Below are 22,456 nucleotides of genomic sequence, written 5' to 3'. Positions count from 1 at the left end.
CTTCCCAGTGCTATCCAAGTCCTATTGGTGGGTTACTCAAGGAACAACTGTAGTTGACCTTCTCTGTGTAGAGCCCGGTCCTATCGTCTGCCTTATAGGAAGGATCAGGAGGCCTACACAGGGCACTGGAATGGGCAGCTTCTGTGGCGCTTTGGTAGGGATCCCAATTTCGTCGGTCATCCGACGTGACTCGGAGTGACCGACTGAAAGGGACGTCTCACTTCCCTCCTTCCGGGAACGAGGGTTACATACATACAATCTTTTTATTGTTCATCAGCTTGAAAAAGTTGTTCTGGAAGAGATTCCAATGATATTTTTCCTCTGTATCATTAAATAGCTGTGCTGTGGACACATCCTTGGTGTGAAGAGACCTTTAAATTGCTTACACCAATACCGGCAGCATGTAATCATATTTAAAATAATTCATATTAATATAACTTGCTATTGAAGAATACAGTTTTTTCTAATGCTGCTTTCCTCTCATTCTGTTAAACTTACGCTCAAAATTTTGCCTTTCTTTGCCTATTGCTCTTCATCCTATTTCTTTACTCTGTCACTCACTTACATTCTCACTTACTCACTTACATTCTTTTATTCTTTTATACTCTATTGTAAGGTAGAAACTGATAGTTAGCATGATGGCCTTTTCTCAGACTCTGAATCTGTTGTATACAGATGAACTCCTGCTAGAGTTTCCAGGAATATATATATATAATGTGTGTGTGTGTTCGCGTAAAAAAATCAAAATATAATTAAAATGTAAACAAAAAAAAAAACCAAATAAAAATTTGATGTATAAAAATTTAAAATAAATTAAAATGTGTACACTGTGTACTCAATGTGTGTGTGTTATAAAAAAATTGAAAAAATGGAAACATTCATAAAAAGGTAAACAAAATAACATTAGATGATAGATAGATAGATAGATAGATAGATAGATAGATAGATAGATAGATAGATAGATAGATAGATAGATAGATAGATAGATAGATAGATAGATAGATAGATAGATAGATAGATAGATAGATAGATAGATAGATAGATAGATATAAACTACTATAAAAACCAACATGAATTCAAAAGATTCATTTCTGAGAATATATTTTTTTTCTTTATTGTGGACACACTTATCATTGGCCAATAAATGAACTGCATTTTACAATGGTGGACAAAAATGGTTTCACAATGGCTCTCAAGAAGACATTATTTGTCATTTAGCAGAGGCTATTCATCCAAATCCATTTACAGTACACTCTGCACAAACGGCTCTCCCGGAGCAACCTCACTTTAAGTGCCCTGCTCAAGGGTGCGGCGATGACAGCCTTCTCTTAGTAACTCTGCAGTCAACATGCCTAACACAGACTGAAGCTAGCAGCCCAAAGCCTCAACAACCAGCAGCCAATAACCCTTCCCCATGGAAACCATACCACCAACCACAGGATATCTGAGCTGAAATGCTGTCTTATCATGCTCGGCTTTGACTGACACAATCAAACCATCACACTATAGACTTGTAGCCTGACTACAGGGTTTCTCGTCTCTGTGTGCCCTCAAACATTATGATGCAGGCTTTGTCCCCATCTCTGGACTGTGCTGGTCATGCGGTGTGACACATCTCGTCATGTCCAGCTGACGTCGGCCTTTGGAGGTTGCTGCGTGAAGGGACGTGCTGTCACGTCGTGAAATATCGGCCCTGACGTACAACAACAGAGATCTGCTGACACCTGAATGTGCCCAAAACTGTTACCCAGCATGCACTGGGAGGGAGATAACCGGTTGCTGGGGGAGAATCCATTCAGTCCATTCATTTGTTTGCTCAGAGGCTTGGATGTGTTTATTCTGTTGTGGGGTTTGGGCTTTGCAGTTTTGCCCTGATTTTTGTTTCTCTTAAAAGGCCACACAGATAATGCACAGAACTCAAATAAAGCACTGGAATTTGGCATAATGTCTAATATGGATTGGCTTATAAGAAAATATTTTGCATTGGGAGCCTAATACTGTATGTCTATGACCAACCAAGAGTCCTAAATATGCTAAACATGATTTAAACTCAACACACGATTTGTTGTGTTTTACTAAATAGTAATTTTATGAAATAATAATACAATGCAAAATAAATGTTTTCTATTTAAATATATTTTAAAATGTAATTTATTCCTGCGATGCAAAGCTGAATTTTCAGCATCATTATTCCAGTATTCAGTGTCACGTGATCCTTCAGAAATCATTAGTGTTTGTTTGTTTATTTGAGGTTTCATTAATGAATAGAGAGTTCAAAAGAAGACCATTTATTTGAAATAGAAATCTTTTGTAACATTATGTATGTTTTTACTGTCCCTTTTGTTTAGTTTGTTGCATCCTGATTCATATGAAAGGGGTGGGGGATATGGGTTTGGGACCACTGGCCCAAAGCTGTAAATGGCATGGCAGCATAGGTTAAAAGGAATATATAAAAATAAAATGTTTCACAATATTGCTATATTTATGTCAGGGATTCATCACTGTCACAGCCACCGCCGTCATCACAGTCACCAGCTCCGACACACACCAGATCCTTGTCACCAGATTCCCTATCACCCACACCTGCAGCTATTCATCAGCACTCCTTCAAATACACGCTTCACTCAGACACTCACTGTCGGTCTACTGTTCACTACCCTGAACTGTTCCCAGACCCTGTATGCACCCACCTGTGTATACTTACCATTCGGACTCCAAACATTCGTTCCGTTATTCTCCAGCGAGGTCTCCCTTGTTCCTGGTTCCCGCTCTCCAATGATCCTGCAATAGCAAGCAACCATCAGCATTCAGCTAAGACCCATTGAACTGACTCTTACTCCTTTATTCTCACCAGCCATTTGCTCCTCACGACCAGCTACCATTCCTGTCAATAAATCATCCTGTTAATCCACTTACCTGTTGTTTCCGGCTCAGTTTAAGACAAATTACCATAGTTTTTGATCAAATAAATGAAGCCTTGGTGAACATTGACATCAAAATTATACCAAACCATTAATTAATTCATTCATTCATTCAAGAAATGTATACTTTTATTTACCAAACCTGCATTAAATTGATCAAAAGTGACAGTAAAGACATTTATAATGTTTCTATTTCAAATAAAATCTGTAAAATCAAAATATTATTTCCTATAGTCATCAAGTGAACGTTCTGGTCATCAAATAATGACTTATTATTATGACTTATAAAACTTTCCCAGTTTCAGCAAAAATATTGAGTTGAGTTTTCAACGTTGATAAAAAGAAATATTTCTTGAGCACCAAATCATTTTGAAGGAGAAGTTAATTGTTTTCTCAAAAGTTTGGATGTTTTTTTGTTTTCTCTCTTGTTGTTTTATTCTCTCGGTTTGGCCATTATAAGTTTGCCCTGATTTTTGTTTCAGTAAAAAGGCCACACAGATAACGTTCAGGACTCAAATAAGCACTGGAATTTGGATTAATGTCTTAATATGGATTGGTTTACTAGAAAATATTTTGCCAGGGGAGCCTAATATGTCTATGAGCAACCAGAGTCATCAGATTAGACGATTCGTGCAAACGCTCTAAACACTGACTTCCAAATATGTCACATGATTTAAAGTCCAAAAATGACAGGCTTCACCTTGTGATCATTGTGATCCCCAAAGCGCTCTCTGTCTGTCTGTCTGTCTCTCGCTCTCTCTCTAGGATCAGAGAAGCATGTATTAATGCAAAGGTCTGTTATTCAGCGTTAAGCTGATTCAGTTCCACAGAGCGGCACATGCCAGGCATTGTTTGTAAGCATAACTCTCAAGGGCAGTAAGACTTATCACCACATATGTCTTTAAGCCTCAAGAACGAGGAGTACAGATCCACTAATTCAAAAATATCACCTGACATGACAGATAAGGCGTCACAGGCACTCCAGCTGCAGAGACTATAAAAGCTCCCAAAATAGTGAATGCTATCATAGCTTATTTTGGGGGAGACTTAAAGTTAAAAATGTTGAGTAACCATCCTGATTATAATAAAGATAAAAAGTCACAGAAATGTTTAAATTAGTCAAGGACACACACACACACACACACACACACACAGGACTTGTTTAAACTATAAGATTTTGAGCTCTTTATGACATAAAGTTAGTTAAATTAGTCAAATGTCAAAGGGTTTAAATTCTGGTGTCATAGTTTTTTTTACTACGCTTACCAAAAAAAAAAATTTATTTGATCTTATATATGATTATGCATACTTTCTGCTTTATGGTAGAAAGTCTACATTCATGACATTTACAGTCATTAAATTAAAACTGAAAACAAGTGACAAAACTTATTTTAAAGATATTTTCACTTTTTTCCCTAATTTTGGATATCCTTATTTGTCATTGACCTATACGTATGTGCAAGTATGTGTGTGTTGTATCTGTATAAATATGTATGCATACTGGAACCCACATACACAGAATTATTTATATGCTTGTTATAATCATGTTATCTTGCCACCCATTATACTTTTCATTTGTCACAGCATATGAGAATAACTGGAGAGCAAGTTTGGTCTGTATCTCTGTATCCTTGTGTGATGACCGAAGAGTGTAAAGACCATCGACTCCACCGGGCAGAGACACCGGCAAAGGATATATAAGTATCACTTATTATTTCTCCTCTTTTCTACTTGTTTCACTTCTGTTTCGGTTTTTATAACCATTTCTTACTATGTGTAAGTAGTTGTTTTTAGCATGTCTGTTTGGTAGTGTTATTTCTTAGGATTACTGATAAACTATACGTGATTTGTATTTGTTATCTATTTTAATTTTAGTTAAATAATGTCTGAATTTATTATGTCTGTATTGGTCTTTTATTAAGTTTTAGTTTTATTAAAATTTAGTTATTTTAATACTTCAACAAACTAAATGGAAATGAAATTATATATATATATATATATATATATATATATATATATATATATATATATATATATTATATTAATTATATATATATAAATGTGTATGTATATATATTTATGTATGTGTGTGTGGTTGTACATATACATATATATATAGTTGTTGTTTTTTGGTGTTTGGCTTAGTGTTATGTTAGAATCATTATTATACTTATACCTTTTGTTCTTTAATATTTTGATTTATTTATTTTTTTAATTTAAGTGTTAAGTTTTTTAATTTTGTTGTATGTATTTGTCATTTTTATTTAATTTCTTTATTTGTAAAATGTGTATAGATAGTATTTATAAAGTTTTAGCTTTTAGTTTTGGATCTGTTTTTAGTTGTTTTATTACTACAGTTGATTGCTTCTGTCGCTTTGGATAAAAGTGTCTGCTAAATAATAATAATAATAATAATAATAATAATAATAATAATAATAGCTGCTTGGGTCTGTCCTTCTCTATCCACCCTCAACAGATTTAGCTTTGCCAAAATGGTTGCTCCAATTTCATTTCTCCTTCTCTTTTTTCCGTCTCCCTGGTGAGCCCATTAGGAATATTTGGGTTGTGATTGTATATTTAAATCAGAGTGCATTATTTGGGCTTGGTTTTTTAATCATCCCAGGTTCAGAGTCATAGTGGATTATGAGATTTGTGGCCTCTTCCCTCTCCGCATTGTTGTTAGGTGAAGTAGGCCAACAACCACCATGTACTGTAGCCTCACATGAACTCAACTACCCAGAATGCTCTGCTAGAAAATCATAAGGGAAAAGTCTGTGGCTATGTTTACGATGAAATAATTAGCTTACTACTAACTGCATAGTGTGCAAATTGTTGCAAAGCAGCTTCTCTGAAAATTTAGTAAAGTTTCTATTATATTTAGGAGTAGCTTATCAGCCGTGACTATGTAAAGGTGATGTCCATAAGGCAGAAATGTACAGTAAAAATAAAGCAGTTAGTTAATGACATGTAATCAAACAGAGGGTGAACACTATATTAACAGCCATGATTATATGTTGCAATTAAACAATAGCTGGTAAAATGCAAACAATCATCATCTTGCATGTCTTTATTGAGCACACTCATTAAACATACAAAGAACACAGATCCTTGCAGCACTCCATACTTTACTGGCGTTAATATCGTTCTATTTTAGAATGGCTGTGATTAATAGTTTTATTAATAATGTAAGATAATAAATTCTGTACTTGGTCATTTGCATCCTTGGAAATGTTGTATATAGTCCTTAGCAGAACTCATGTGTGAAAGCACAACTCCTGTAGACTTTGCTCTGCCAAGAGGGAGACACCGGAAGCAAGTCATCAGCTCCAGGCAGGAATTCTTCTCATCATGAAGATCAATGCTGCAGATTGCAGCTGGTTGCCATGGATATCTCTGCTGAATAGAGTTGAGTTTGAAAAGCAGCTCCGCTTTGCTCCACATTCATTTTAACATGAGCTAAAGTGGTGCCAGTGTTTACGATGTACTTAAGGGATTTTCTTTTCATTCGCTCGTTCGTTCATCCATTCGTTCGTTCGTTCATTCATTCATTCATCCGTTCGTTCGTTCGTTCATTCATTCATTCGCTGCTTGTACTTGTTTTCCATTTCCATCCTCTCACTGACCCTTAGAAGTAATCTGACTGTTTCTGCTCTGTACCTTTTGGACTTCTAAAGGACTTTTATTATGATTCAATAACCTCTTTTTTACAGCTTAACCTCTTTGCAATTAAACTTTTTCACAGTTTATTAACTTTTGAAGAGATTAGGTACAGTTACATAAATAATTGAGTGTGGCTGAACATAAAAAGCTGAATGATAGCAACAGTTCTGAAGGTGAAATAAAGGTCACACAGGCAGGATTACAGAGGCATCTGATGAATACAACTCCTAGTCCTGACCCACACACACACACACACACACACACACACACATCCTTCATCTTGCTGACTTGCTGCTAGCCGATACCTCCGTCTGGTCAGGTGATCAACAATGCAAAGGTGTCTGAACTTATGCATACACATGCATGCATCTATATGGGTGTTACAGGCATTGTTCGTTTTTCTGCAAAATGACAAACTAACTTATTAAAACTTAACTTTTATAAAATATTCACTTTTATAATAAGGTGTCTTATCTACTGTTTTTGAGTCGTTAAGACAAGGCTCTAATACTCTGGGCTGCATTTATTTAATTAAAATATTGTAAAAACAGTAATACTGTCAAATATTTTTGCAATTTAAAATGACCGTTTTTTTATGTAAATATATTTTTAAATGTAATTTATTACTGTGCTAGTAAAGCTCAATTTTAAGCATCATTACTCCAATCTTAAGTGTCACATGATCCTTCAGAAATTATTCTAATATGCTGATTTGCTGCTCAAGAAAAACTTTTAGTATTATTATTATTATTATTATTATTGAACTATAATTATAACAACTATTGAAATAGTTGTGCTGCTTAATATTTTTGTGGAAACAATAACATACATTTTAAGAAAAGAAAAAAGAAAGAAACTTTACAAAAACAAAAAAGAAACCTGTCATTTTCTGCTAGGACATTAGTGTTTAAATTATGGATTCAAATTTGTATTAACCCTAACACAACACAATGCGATGCACAATTTGAAATTATGGTTAAAATGTGTGAAAAAAATCAATATGGCAAATTTCTTCAAATTAATGAATCCTAGCTGAGTAAAAGTATTATTTTTTATTTCAAAAAACGACCAAAATAATAATAATAATCTTTATAATACTAATAATAATAAACATTTCAATTTATATTAAATACTTTTAAATTTATTTACATACATTTTTATGACAGTCAGATGTGTCAGAAAGTGTATTTATTATTATTATTATTATTAGTGCTGTTGTTAAAAATTGTTATTGTGTATTTATTGTGGATTATTTGATTTTTATATTATAAAAAAAAAGTCATTTCTATCACAGAATGTCATCATACTCAATATACAGTTTGAAATGTGCTAGAAATTACATTTGTTAGTTGAGAAAAAGAACAGAATTCTGGAACAATAGCCTTATATGCTAACTAATGCACTAATGCACTCCAGGAATGTTATTTAAGCCACTATAGACCGTTTTAACAGATTAGGGTGGTATCCACATATACACATCCTTTACTGGAATTTACTCTGCACTCAGGATTGAACAGATGTACAGCTCAGGCCACCGTTAAAGTAGATTTAATGAATAAAAATCTGATACAAAGGGTCAATGAAAACACAAATCAGACTGTGGTGCGTCCTTGTGCAGCACAGAGCATGGCATGAGATTTAGACTAATGTGTACTGGATTACTGGCTTCTAAAAATAGACTGGGAGGAAGTACAATACACCCTGACATATGATGGAGTTCAGTGTGAGTGTGTACGTGCATGTTTTATGCACTGCACTGGTTCTTTGTTAGCCAGATGTTCCCTTTCTGCACAAGGCAGATATCCAAGAGTAGCTTTAATGACAGTAATGACTGCAAGATTGACACTCCCTTTATAACCGAACCATTACATTTGGTTACACATGCTGTAATCCAAGCATCAGCCTCGCTTCCCATTAATAAATACTGGCTGGTTAAATACCCAGAGGAGCGTATAGAGAAACAGAGAACATACTTTCAGTAGGAGGAGTAATCCTGATTGACTGCAACAGTATCATGTATTAATTCTAAATTTAGTAACAAAGCTCCATGTATGAATGGAGGCTATAGTCACAGGGCTCAATGCTTATATTTGTCCTTCAAAAAAAAATATGTGGATTTAATGGTCTGTTTGGTTAGTACAGAGATGACAGGAAACAATGCAGAGAAGATGGGAAAATGTTGCATGCCAGATTCGAACTGCCAACATGAGCACCATGTTTTTGTCTTTTTAGTTGTCTGTATTTTGTCTTTAATGTATTTATTGTTTTAGTGAAACCTGAAAAAGTTTAATGCAACCATGCCACAAATACAGGGAAAAAATGCAGAGAGCGTGGGAAAATGTTGCAAGCCAGATTTGAACTTGTACTGCTCATATGAGCATTTTTTGTCGTCAATGAATTGATTGCTTTATCTTTTGACACCTGAGAAACTTTAATGCAACACTGAAAACAATGCAGAGAAAATGGAAAATGTTGCAAGCCAGATTCAAACTCGCACTGACCAAATGAGTACCATGTTTTTTGTTTTGTTTTCTGTTGGGTCTCCAGATTTTTTGTCTTCAAAGTATTTGTTTTAGTAGTTGAAACCCAAGATATAACCTTGCCACAAACAGGAAAGATTTCAGAGAAAATGGGAAAGTGTTGCAAGCAACAATCGAACTGCCCACTTGAGCAGAATGTTTGTTTTTGGGGGTTTTTCCACACATTTTTGATCTGCAATGTAGTAATTGTTTTCTTATTTGAAACCTTAGAAATTTGTATATAACCTTGCTAAAAACACAAGGAACAGTTCAGTGAAACGAAAAAACATGTTTCAAGCCAGATTCAAATTCGCACTTACCACATGAGCATGTTTTTGTCGTTTCTTTTTTTTTTGTCTTCATATTTTTTGTGTTCAATGCATTTGTTTTATCAGTTGAAACTCAAGACACAATCTTGCCACAAACAATTCAGGGAGAACTGGAAAATGTTGCAAGCAAGATTCCAACTTCAGCTGCATTTTAGTCTTTTTTGTTTGTCTTTAATGTATTTAAAAACAAACACAGGAAACCATTAAGAGAAAATGGGTAAATGTTGCAAGCAAGATTCGAACTAGCACTGCCCACTTGAGCACAATGATTTTGTTTGTTTGTTTGTTTGTTCAACACATTTTTGATCTTCAATGTAGTGATTGTTTTATTATTTTTTTATTTTGTGTTATTATTAGTTCAGAGTTTTAGTCTATCAGTTGTATCTTTTTTGTCTCTATTTTTATTTGTTTTCTCTTTTGAAACCACGGAAAGCTTAATACAACCTTTCCACAAATACAGGAAACAATTCACACATACAATTCCTTAGATATTTTTGGGTGATACAGCCTTGCCACAAACACTATTATTAGGTTTTATATAAATAACATTGGACAAATCTATCTCACAGTGAAACTCAATATCTGGAGTAAATAGCTCGAGTTATGGTTGTACAGCAGAAAACCCTCAATGGCAGGCAGGAAATGTACAAGAATGATTTCATCCACAATCATCTGAACAGAACACTTTAACAAACTCTGGACCTGATAACCTCTACAGAGCAATCAAAAACTGTACACCTTCTCACCTCAGACTGGAAGTCACAACTATAGGCTTGAGCAGCAGAGTGTAACTGATCTTACGTCAGTGCCTCATTATGTCGACCTTGTGTAGACGGTCATGCTGTGCGATGTCAGCACTGTTCTGGGGTCAGTGGGGATGGGTATTGATGTTAATGCAGCTGAACTTCGTCATCCAATACGCCATTGCTCATGTTGGACACCATCGGTCTTCATAAACTATCTGCTGTTCTGCTCTGGCTGAAGCCTTCAGTAGATGACTTAGATAATAAAGAGGAACATATATTGCTCATCTAAAGATATATTGAATGAAAGCTATAAAATAAATGGTTTGCAGTAACAGCAGAGATGATTTTTCTGTCAAGTCCATTTCAGCACTGATATAATAGGCTATATATTATACAAATACTCCTAGGTCTCCTATAGACGTGTGATGTTTTTTCCACAAAATGGTCATGTGCAAAAAATATATATACAGTTTAGAGTTCAGAAATATCATGGATTTGATTGCAACAAACAGTATTGCTTTTAACATTAGTAACATCTATCAGGATGTGCTATCAATACTATACCGAGGTTAAGATTAGGATATAGGTCAGGGTTTGGAGATACTATACTACAGGCATGATGTCCAGAAGCAATTTAGCACTTTTCTGGTTCCATTGTCCTGAAGTCAACTGTTTTTTTTTTATATGTTTTTTTATGAGTTTTTGGTTTAATGCCGGAAATAAGGTCTGTAGTTAACATATAGATAATGTATTTTCATGTTTTATCCTACAATGTAAAATACATTAGTAATAACCACTTGTGATTTTTTTTTTTTAATTGTTTACTTGTCTCGAAAAAGGTGCTTGCTAACCAGTGGCTAAATAACATTAAACGTCATCACACTGAACAGGTAAACTCATCTAGTCTGCTTTTACAACCTTGTTGTGTTTATAAACAAACTCTCGCAAACTGTTATAGCTCAAACCTTCAGGGAAAGTTTTTTTGGTACATCTCTGAGACGTCTATTTGATGTCTGCATTTACATCTGCAAGATGTATTTTTTAGGGTGTTTGCTCATCTGCAATACGTCTATAGGACATTTCCTTTTAGATGTCAAATAGACGTCTATTAGATGTCTTTAAGATGTTTATCATTTAGAATGTATGTAAAACTGACATCTGAAAGACGTCTGCCAGACGTTTGTAGACGGCAGATGCTTTCCAGATCAAGAGATCTTTAACAGACATCTTGCAGACGTACGTGTGCTATCTGGGAGCGTAAACAAACAGCGATGTCTCCATCAAAAAGATGATTTGCTCTTTTAACGGAAATGTAGGAGTTTCATTTGTCGCCATATTGAGTCTAAGGATTTCTGTAAGTCTCTAATAGTATTAACTCGTTTTGTGAAGAAAAAGTACATACTTTTGAGTGTGTAGCAGAAGAGGAAGTAGGTGTTGGGGGACATACTACCAAGTCATAATTGTGTCTTGAAACCATGTACCACTTTGTTGCATATTTATGTGCATCCTATCATTCATCTTGTCACAATAAACATCCTCATATACACAATCCACATTTCAGTTCATTTAATCTTTGCTACTCTAAGGAGCTTAGAGCTCCCACAACTTACTAATTCATTCCCTCATTTATTTTCTGCTTTTCATTTTTTATTATTTATTTATTTTATTTTTTCTATTGTGGTCACTGTGTATTAATTTGTCCCTTGTTTTAATTCTGTTTAATCATGGTCGCAATTTAACACTGCTAGTCAAAAGTCTCGCAAAACGTCTCAGTTTACGTATGTAACCCCGGTTCCCTGAAGGGAATGAGACGCTGCATCGACGACGCTACGGGAACGCCTTCAGGTGTGACCGCGCTCTGAACTAGAGTGTAATCTGTCCAATGGATGGGCGAGACGTCATAGGCGGGTGACGTCACCGACCGGGAAGCATAAAAGCACGTGCGGTGGAGCTGGCGTTTGCTTCTAGGAATGAAGCAACCGCTCGCAAGGGTGCAGGAAGTATGGCCTCGAGACGCAGCGTCACGTTCCCTTCAGGGAACCGGGGTTACATACGTAACCTGAAACGTTCCCTTCCAGGAACTCGAACTGCGTCGACGACGCTACGGGAACGAGATGCCCACGCCACCAGACTTCCAAGTCCCTGCCCTGTGTGTATCCCTCAGGAGCACTACGAGGGCGAAAGAACAGAAGAGCCCGGAGTGGCCCTAAGATCAAGGTCATAGAGCTGAACAAAGGTGAGGGGCGTGGACCAACCCGCAGCATTGCAGATATCCTGCATAGAAACCTCTGCCAGAAAGGCCTTGGAGGTCGCCATACTCCTTCGCACATACAATTAAACTTCTGGCCGGGCTCCCCAAAGGGAGGAGGACTGAAGACCTGCAGCACGACAGGCCATGGTATAGAAGAGGGGATCTAGGAAATAACCCGCTCGAGGGTAGATAAACACTTTGGCCAGACCAGGGGCAAAGACGAGATAAGAAGGGGCCATGAAGGGCCTGCAAATCCCCACTCTCTTAAGAGAAGATATCGCCAAAGGAAGGAAGTCTCAAAGTGAGAATGCGATCAAAAATCTCTTCAATAGGCTCGAATGGAGGTACAGAGAGCTTCTAAAACCACAGCCCGGGTCCCCGTAGGGACACGTCGTACAGGAGACCTCAGCCTCAGCTCACCGTGGAGGAAACATGTAACCAGGGGGTGTCGACCCACTGTAAGGCCACCGAGAAGGGCGTGGTAGGCCGATAAAGCCGCCACGTAAACCTTCAGGGTGGAGTGACCGCTTAAATCTATCGTGACAAACCAGTCCTCGGACTTGGCCTGAGACACGACTGAAGAGTGTAAGCACCCTGAACTTCTGTCACATGACTGAGTGGTTCAACTGACGCAGATCTACAATCCTTCTTTGGAACAATGAAGTGCCGGCTGTAGAACCCGGGCTCTCTTCCGTGAGGAGGGACCACCTCGATGGCCTCTTTCCTCAAGAGAGTGTCTACTTCCTGTTCCATGATCAGAGCCTGCTGGGGGCCCACGCACGTGGGAATCACCCCGGTGAAAGGCGGTGGCGGAGCGCTGAACTGAATACAAAAGGCCTTTCTCAACAGTACGCAGGACCCAATGAGATCCATTTGGCAGTAGTTTCCACGCTGCCTAAATGGTCTACTAAGGGAACCAGTCTCTCGAGACTGGCCTCTGATGTACTCAGAGCTGCTGGAACCAGGAGCTCTAGAGACCCCCGCAGGGGTGGCGAGCTTCTCAGCTCCGCTACACTTCGGGGCGGAAGAAACTGAGAACATCACTCGCTGGAGCCAGCTGCGCCCTGGAACTCTGGCAGGGTTAGCAGACTGGTCTCCCGAGGGCACTGGGGGGGGGGAGACGGACACCGTATAATGAGGTGTAACCCGCTCTGCCCCAGAGGGGTCTGCCCTCGTAAGTCCTGGCCATAGCATCAGGACTGCCTAAGCCGAAGCCCCCTAATGAACGACGATCCTCAGACCCACGTCATTCCTAGGAAGATCAGGCTGATAGAACCAGACCCTGCAAGGCAGGACCCAAAGAGACACATTGGCAGTAGTTTCCACGCTGCCTAAATGGTCTACTAAAGCCAAGTTCACACTACAGGACTTTACACGTCGGCAGATCGCTGTGCCGTTCAGACTACATGACTTGATTGTGTGTCTTTTAGTCGTTGTGGTGTTCACACTATGACTTTATGTAAATGATCCGCAACCAGGGGTTACACACTACAGGAGCTGACAACAACTGTCACGCAACTACTGGGTTCGGTCCCTAAACCACGTTTTGTCATGAAAACACGCGAGAATTGACCGTTCGCAAAGAGCTTGATTGAGAGGTGATCTGACCAATCAGAACCGCTGCTATCCGCCATCTTGCCCGACAGCTGGCCAGTCTTCATAGAAATACATGTTAAAACGGGGTGAAAAAGATCGACTGAATTGAAACTTTTTCAATATAACTAAATATAAATATGTGAGGAGGGTTAAGCTGTGCTGTTGTTGGCTGCCACTGTAACAGCAATAAGCTGAGGTATTTAAAAATGTTTGTTTTGCTTACCAGGAAATCTGCTCATGCACTGTATGCATAGCTTGCAGAGCTAAAGTTAAATGCTGAGTGTTAAATAATAAAATAATATGTTAAAAAGTGTGCTCCTATCATTCTGTGGGCAAAATCCAGTGAACTTCGCCCCGATCGGGAGCACATGAGCACATGTGCGCTCAACTGTTTTCAATGCAGGTTAACCGCGAGCTTCATGTCATCTTCCACTCATTAAACTATGACCTTTACTGCAAGAAGACGGTCACTGCGACACTCGCAAAGTGATGAAACTATGGCGCTATGTGCTTTTTAAAACCATTTTCATTGGTTTCACGTTATATTGTGGGCTCGGAAAATATGTAAATGCGCATGCCCAGTAGCCGCAGCTGTATCCCTTCTGGCCTTAACCACAAATCAGACAGGAGTAGATTAACTTCGGTGGACTTAAAATGGTGTGTTCCGCGGTTGAAATAAAACACTTTCTGATGTTTATTCATGTTCATTTCGTGCATTAAATAAATATGAAAAGACGATCGGTTCAAGTGTTTGAATTGAGGCAATACAGTGATCTGTCATGACACATTGAAGAGCCACAGAAAGGTATTTATTGTTTGAATTTCTTTAAAAATGACTCTATTTAAAAGCTGAGAGTCCTGAGACCTTGTTTCATATCAGCAGTAACCTGCTCTGTCTTCTCTGTCGGTGTGTGTTTCCTCTCTGCTCTGAGATGTGTTTTTCACTGCGTGAGATAGAGTGTAGTGTGTGAGTGTTTGTCGGTCATGGCAACAGTAACTATTGGTGGTTAATAAAAAATATAGCAGCCAAAAGCCTTTGAAAGAGAGTGAAAGATGCTTAGGTGCAAAAATATAAGTTGCTGCTGTTTTTCTTCCAGTGACCTCAACCCATGCTTTGCTCTCTCATTGGCTGTAGCTCGTCACCATACCTGACACCACGTGATGTCGAGTCGGCCGACCGGTCCAGATATTTGGCATGCTAGATATTTGTTTGGCATTGGCGAGGTGTCGGTGACGCGTCAGCGAGCGTCTTTGATGCATCGTTGTGTAGTTCACACATAAAGATCGCAGAGCGCCGATCACCCGCTGATTTTCCCCCGATTACAGCCCGACCAGTCAGCGAGCTCATTAATTTGCAAATCGGGCTTAAAATCCTGTAGTGTGAACTAGCCTTAAGGGAACCAGTCTCTCGAGACTGGCCTCTGGTGTACTCAGAGCTGCTGGCACCAGGAGCTCTAGAGACCCCCGCAGTGGAGGCGAGCTTCTCAGCTCTGCTACACTGCGGGGCGGAAGAGACTGAGAACATTGCCTGCTGGAGCCAGCTGCGCCCTGGAACCCCGGCAGGGTTGGCAGACTGGTCTCCCGAGGGCACTGGGGGGAGACGGACACCCACTCTGCCACACAGGGGTCTGCCCTCATAAGACCCCGTAGGGCTTCTTGGCCGAGGATCCCTTAGACTTAAGAACGGTCCACAGACCCGGCTTAGCCTTAGAGGTCCCCGACTAAGAGCGTTTGCCACCACGGCCCCACCTGGGTGAGGTATGAGTAGCCACGCTCTGTTTTGTGCCTCTCTGAAGAGTGGTTGGCACGCGGCGAGGGCTGCTCCCACCCAGAAGCCCCCTAAGCTAGAGATAAGCGAGGGAGAAACCGCTGAAATGCCGCCGCCTGTATTCAGGCCTCTTGGTACCTGTCGACGACGGAAATGATAGCGTCGCCGAACAGGCCAGAAGGCGTAAGCGGGGCGTCCATGAGGAAGACCCTATCTTCTCCTTCATGTCAGATAGGGTCAACCACAGACAGCGTTTCTAGGGAGCTCAGAGATCAGTTTATATTCCAGTCAAATTGAGCCCCATCCCTCATCCAGCTCTCTAAGCAGGTACGTCAACTTGGTGCGCCTGTAACACTGCCATGGTGTGCAGACACGCACCAGCCTGACCTGCAGCCGAAATGATAGCGTCGCCGAACAGGCCAGAAGGCGTAAGCGGGGCGTCCATGAGGAAGACCCTATCTTCTCCTTCATGTCAGATAGGGTCAACCACAGACAGCGTTTCTAGGGAGCTCAGAGATCAGTTTATATTCCAGTCAAATTGAGCCCCATCCCTCATCCAGCTCTCTAAGCAGGTACGTCAACTTGGTGCGCCTGTAACACTGCCATGGTGTGCAGACACGCACCAGCCTGACCTGCAGCCGCGAGCCTTCAAAGACAACTCCACGCAAGGGGACAGATCGCTCGCGAGCGTCTGTTCCACCCGGGGCATCGCTCTGATATGAATGAGAATACATAATGCAAGCGTCACCTCGGCAACGCGTGCAGCAACAGCCAGCTCTCTCTCTCAAAGGGGGAAGAACCGCACACGCGGGCTTCCACGAGCCAGAGCGCTAGATCTGGGGAATGCAGGAGGAGATAGGGCGAACCCGTCTCCAACCCGTTCGCCAGATCCATGTTGCAATTCCCGCAATCTCACTCGCCGCCGTGCCTCAGCAGCGGCGGGAACGCAAGATGTACAGCGGGGAGAAGCACAATCAGCCCCTTTTCTTTTATCTTTTTTTATAGAGCTGACTGCGCTCCCTTCTCATTCATAATATGCTTGTGCAAACAAGGTTTCATTGACGCATCCACCTCCTCGGAGGAAGACAGGTCTAGGGAAGGGAAGAAGATAGGGGCTCATCCGTCTTCATTCAACGCTAGTGAAAACTCACTCCTCTCTTTTTCTTTTTCAAAGAGAGCCTTCAGAGAGCAGGCATAAGCAATGAAAAAAGCTCACAAAACGGGCAGTCAGCTCCATCAAGAGCTGAATCTGCGTGCTCTGCTCTCAAGCAGACCACACACAGACTGCGTGTATCCCAAGCAGTGATATAAACGTGCAGGAAGGAACACACAGCCCGTAATGCGATCTGCTATCGCCCCAGTGCTTGCACATATTGCTGGAGCCTATTTCAAGTGATTGTGCCAGGACAAACAACACTAAATAAGACTCACAACACAAATCGACAGACACACAGACAGAGTAGCGGTTGCTGAATGACAAAAAGCAAACGCCGGCTCCACTGCACGTGCTTTTATGCTTCCCGGTCGGTGACGTCACCCGCCTATGACGTCTCGCCCATCCATTGGACAGATTACACTCTAGTTCAGAGCGCCGTCACGCTGAAGGCGTTCCCGTAGCGTCATCGAGGCAGCTCGAGTTCCTGGAAGGGAACTAAGGCTACCCTTAGAGCTCTGCATTTCGGCCCGGGCCCGACGGGCCCCGACTTTTTTACGCCTCTAGGGCCGGGCTTCGGGCCAATCTCCACGTCATAGTTCAGACGCGGGCCGGGCCTCGGGCCTGTTTTGGGGTTCTCCTTATTTTTATATTGTAGACATCTATCGATTAGTGATGAAAAAATTGCCGCGCTGGTGGAAATAACACGAGACCGTGCCGCGACTGAGAGCAGCTCGATGGTGTTTAGTGTCCTGCAGCAGCAGCGTGCGCAAGTGACTTCAGCGCAGCTGTATAGTTCTGCATTCAAATGCACGCAATAGGCTAAAGCTTGCTGCAAAACCCCAGCAAACATAACCATGAATGTGTCTGCGGGAAATAGTAAGGAGATATTTGAATTATTTACTAAACTAATGTTTTCTGAGTCCGTGTCTCAAGGATGAAGTGGCTGATCCTGACTCTGCCCTCTCCTTATTAGACGTGCCTTTAGAGAGAAATGCATCTTTATGATTAAGATTATAATAAAAGAGTTTTTGTTTTCAATTATTTTATTTCGTTAAGTAATAATTTAAAGCTTTCTATAGATATATGTATCATGTCTGTGAGGCATGTATTCGCTCAGCTTCGGTTCATTTTTGTGAAGCGCTCCTGTTCAAGAGAGACTGCAGAAAGCGCATCATGTTTGTTTTCGTTGTTTTATAAAATAACTAGCCTACCTTTTGTTGATATTGTGAGTGCACACAAATACAAGTAGACCCTTTACAGGTCCGAATGATGTATATTACCTTTATCAAAAAAATTAAAAATAAATAAATAAATGACGGCGTAGGCTATTTTAATTTGTTTCCACTGAAGTCATTTCCAAGTGTTTGCGCTGGTGCCTCCATGTCCTGCAGAGCGCGCTTTAGCTTCCACTCTCCGCACAAACTTAGATATAGGCTAGCGCACATTATTATTATAGCGCAGGTTTAATGTTTAAACATTGTTATATGCTTGAACTGTTTTAGTATATCTATGGATTTTATTTTAGGCAAGTCGTGATGATATGAGAAGGCTAAATTGATCAAACATAGGCTATGATCAGCTCATGCAGCTGGCTGCTTGGTCGTTAAAAAAAAAAAAAACACTTATAGGCTATTTAACGAACAAAAATGCTCCAAACGTTTTTCTAAATTAACTTAATAAAAAAACGAAACGAAATATAATAATTTTGCCATTACACACAAAACTGAACTATTTTAATAGCCGAAATGAGGCGCCACATAGGATTTAATTCAAACTTCGCTTATCAATACATGCATAAAACACATGCATATACACCTATAAATTACTCACATATACATGTATACTATGGGATGTTCAATATATATATATATGAAATACATATGCACACTAATATGAAATCCATACCAGTACATATTATGTTAGTAATGAATGCATATACACTTGCGTATACATATAGACTTGACACATGCATACACGTGTAGACTCTGGCTAATACATACAAACACTATCCATGCATATACACCCACAACAACACACGCACATACATATAAACTGGCTGCACGCAGACACACCTATACATACTCGCATATACATATAAACTTGATCCATGCATATACACCTATAAACACACGCACATAGACCTACATATAAACTGGCTGCACGCAGACACACCTATACATACTCGCATATACATATAAACTCGCTGCATGCATATACACCTATAAACACTCTCACACATACATATAAACTGGCTGCACGCAGACACACCTATACATACTCGCATATACATATAAACTCGCTGCATGCATATACACCTATAAACATTCTCACACATACATATAAACTGGCTGCACGCAGACACACCTATACATACTCGCATATACATAAACTTGATCGATGCATATACACATATAAACACTCGCACATACATATAAACTCGATGCGCACATACACGTGTATATGTATATGCAAGTGATTTCATATGTGGATATGCGCGAACTTTTCAGTGTAAATGGAAGCAGCAGCACTTCCGGCGGGACATTTGAAAATGCTTAATGTGGCTTAATGCATTAAAACAGTGTTTTTAAAAGACCAAACTCAATAAACACATTATTAATAAACCATACAATGCATAGACAAGCAGATGAGTCCAGAATAAGAAGGTAATGCGTTTAATTACACGTAAAGCCTTTTCCTCCCATAAAAAAAAAATTTCACATACAGAAGACAAAGTTGTCAAAAAAAAATCCTTTTATACATAGATCCACGAAAATTACCAAAAATGCTGTATTGTGCATGTCAGGCCAGTAGTTGGCGACATCACTTTAAAGAAACACCACACATGCCTGTGCACATATGAAAACCTATAGACTGAACACCTAATGCACATATCTTCACTTGTTTCACATGTTTTTTGTCATCTACACAGGGACGATAATGGTATCATTTTCAAGAAATTGCACATTGAAACCTGTTTTCAAAAGTTTGAGTTTTCAGGCCCTCAAAACACTGTTGTCCTGTAAATGAACTGCCAAATTGCATTATTTAAAATAGTGTAATGTAAATGCCTCCTAAGGACTACAATATTAAATCACAGTGAGTGCAAAATACCAATAAAATCAAATATGAGGTGAGTGAGGCGACCAGCTTTTATGGTCGTTGCATTTTTATATTCTTCTCTCTCGCTCTTCCTCTGTCCTCTCAGGCATCATTGCCTGATCTGGTGTGTGGGCATGCAGGGGAAAGTTATGCTGAAACAGTGGCTGTATGCTGATGCCAACCATCTGCCCAGAGCTCAAACCGCTCCAGCGATGGATCCATGCCCAGACAAACACAGGACACCAGTGCATCTATGGTGCCGTCAGCCCTCAGCATTGATTTTACTGCAGATCCTATCTTAGTGTTTTAGCTCAGTGGATGGCTGTGGGCACAATAGGCTCTTATGATTAATAAATGACAAACGGTCTGCAGTGAACTCACTTGCCATAGACTTTTTTTCGGAATGACAGAATGATGTCTATTCTGATATGACAGTCTGTCGCATGCCTACATTTCTAAATTAAGGCCACAAAACACTACTTTTAAACATTTTAAAAGATTCTTGAGATATATGTACAGTGGGGGTAAAAAAATATATATTTGATCCCCTGCTGATTTTGTACGTTTGCCCACTGACAAAGAAATTATCAGTCTATAATTTTAATGGTAGGTTTATTTGAACAGTGAGAGACAGAATAACAACAAAACAATCCAGAAAAATGCATTTCAAAAAAGTTATAAATTGATTTGCATTTTAATGAGTGAAATAAGTATTTGATCCCCTATCAATCAGCAAGATTTGTGGCACCCAGGTGTCTTTTATACAGGAGCTGAGAGAAGTGCACTCTTAAAGGGAGTGCTCCTAATCTCATCTTGTTATCTGTATAAAAGACAACCTGTCCACAGAAGCAATCAATCAGATTCCAAACTCTCCACCATGGCCAAGACCAAAGAGCTGTCCAAGGATGTCAGGGGCAAGATTGTAGACCTACACAAGGCTGGAATTGGCTACGAGACCATCACCAAGCAGCTTGCTGAGAAGGTGACAACAATTGGTGCGATTCTTCACAAATGGAAGAAACACAAAATAGTTGTCATTCTCCCTCGGTCTGGGGCTCCATGCAGGATCTCACCTCGTGGAGTTTCAATGATCATGAGAACGGTGCGGAATCAGCCCAGAACTACACGGGAGGATCTTGTCAATGATCTCAAGGCAGCTGGGACCATAGTCACCAAGAAAACAATTGGTAACACTACGCTGTGAAGGACTGAAATCCTGCAGCGCCTGCAAGGTCCCCCTGCTCAAAAAAGCACATGTACAGCCCGTCTGAAGTTTGCCAATGATTCAGAGGAGAACTGGGTGAAAGTGTTGTGGTCAGATGAGACCAAAATCCAGCTCTTTGGCATCAACTCGTGTTTGGAGGAGGAGGAATGATAATTACAAAACAAAACCTAAGCAATCAATCACCTATGGCAACAGAGAATAATTCACTGCACACACACTCCAATCAGTGATTGGGGCAACATCTCCTTCAAGACGCCTTCAGATAGTAACACTCAGACTAATGATGCAGTCTGATTTAAACAGCACTACAGGAAGTAATGCAAGTGCAACAACTGGGAAATATGGTTTCTTTATTTGTAATGCTCAGATAGATGTTAGGTGTACTCTGTGTGTATTCAGTGTATCCTGTTGTTGTTTTGGTTCAGACTTGCTCTTTCTGTAGCTCAAGTAGAGCACGGCATTGGGAACACAAAGAGATCTGAAGCCCAGTAAAACGCAACAGTGATTGCTCAGTTTTTTTCAGCAGACTTAGTTGTGAACATTTTGTTTCATTCTTTTTCTCCATATAAGGATTTTAAAAAGTAAGCACAATAAAGATTTCTTAGCCACAAACAAAACCATTGATTTGATTAGCATTTTAAAATTACAAAACAGTCAAGCATATAACATATACATTAAAAAATGGCTTAACTGTGCTAAAGACAATACACATTTTGGTTGCACAAGACAAAACCTCAAATTGATTGTGTCACAAAAACTACAAATAGAATAAAAAAAAAGTTGAATTTGCATTAATGTTCTGTTTCTCTGTGGAGCACCATCATTGTCATACATTTAGACCTTTTTAGATTTTGGGACCTTTAGATCACAAAGATACGGAAGTTCTAAGCGGCCATGCATTATTATAATTGTTCTGTCTTGTTTTCTCGTTATCACGACTTAATTTTCTCGTGATCACGACATAACGAGTTGTTTTGTCGTTATTACAACTTAATTTTCTCGTGATCTCGACATAACGAGTTGTTTTGTCGTTATTACAACTTAATTTTCTCGTGATCTCGACATAACGAAAGTTGTTTTGTCGTTATCACAACTTAATTTTCTCGTGATCTCGACATAACGAGTTGTTTTGTCGTTATTACAACTTAATTTTCTCGTGATCTCGACATAAGGAAAGTTGTTTTGT

General features: G+C 39.7%; 1 protein-coding gene across 1 annotated transcript in view; it reads right to left on the bottom strand.

Annotated features, from left to right (window-relative positions):
- Positions 1-1,619: 1,619 nt before the first annotated feature.
- Positions 1,620-22,456, bottom strand: part of LOC306879947 (syntaxin-binding protein 6-like) — a gene marked incomplete at both ends in the record, with an annotated part of 39,254 nt that continues 18,417 nt past the window's right edge. The window contains 2 exons of the mRNA XM_079433178.1: positions 1,620-1,693; positions 1,748-1,886. Coding sequence (XP_079289304.1) covers positions 1,620-1,693; positions 1,748-1,886 — 213 coding nt within the window. The remainder of the gene's footprint in view (positions 1,694-1,747; positions 1,887-22,456) is intronic.

Source organism: Barbus barbus (genome assembly GCF_936440315.1).
Source record: "Barbus barbus genome assembly, chromosome: 14".
In the NCBI taxonomy this organism is placed as follows: domain Eukaryota; kingdom Metazoa; phylum Chordata; class Actinopteri; order Cypriniformes; family Cyprinidae; genus Barbus; species Barbus barbus.
Note: the sequence above shows the minus strand (reverse complement) of the source record. Positions and strands in the feature narration are given on the sequence as shown.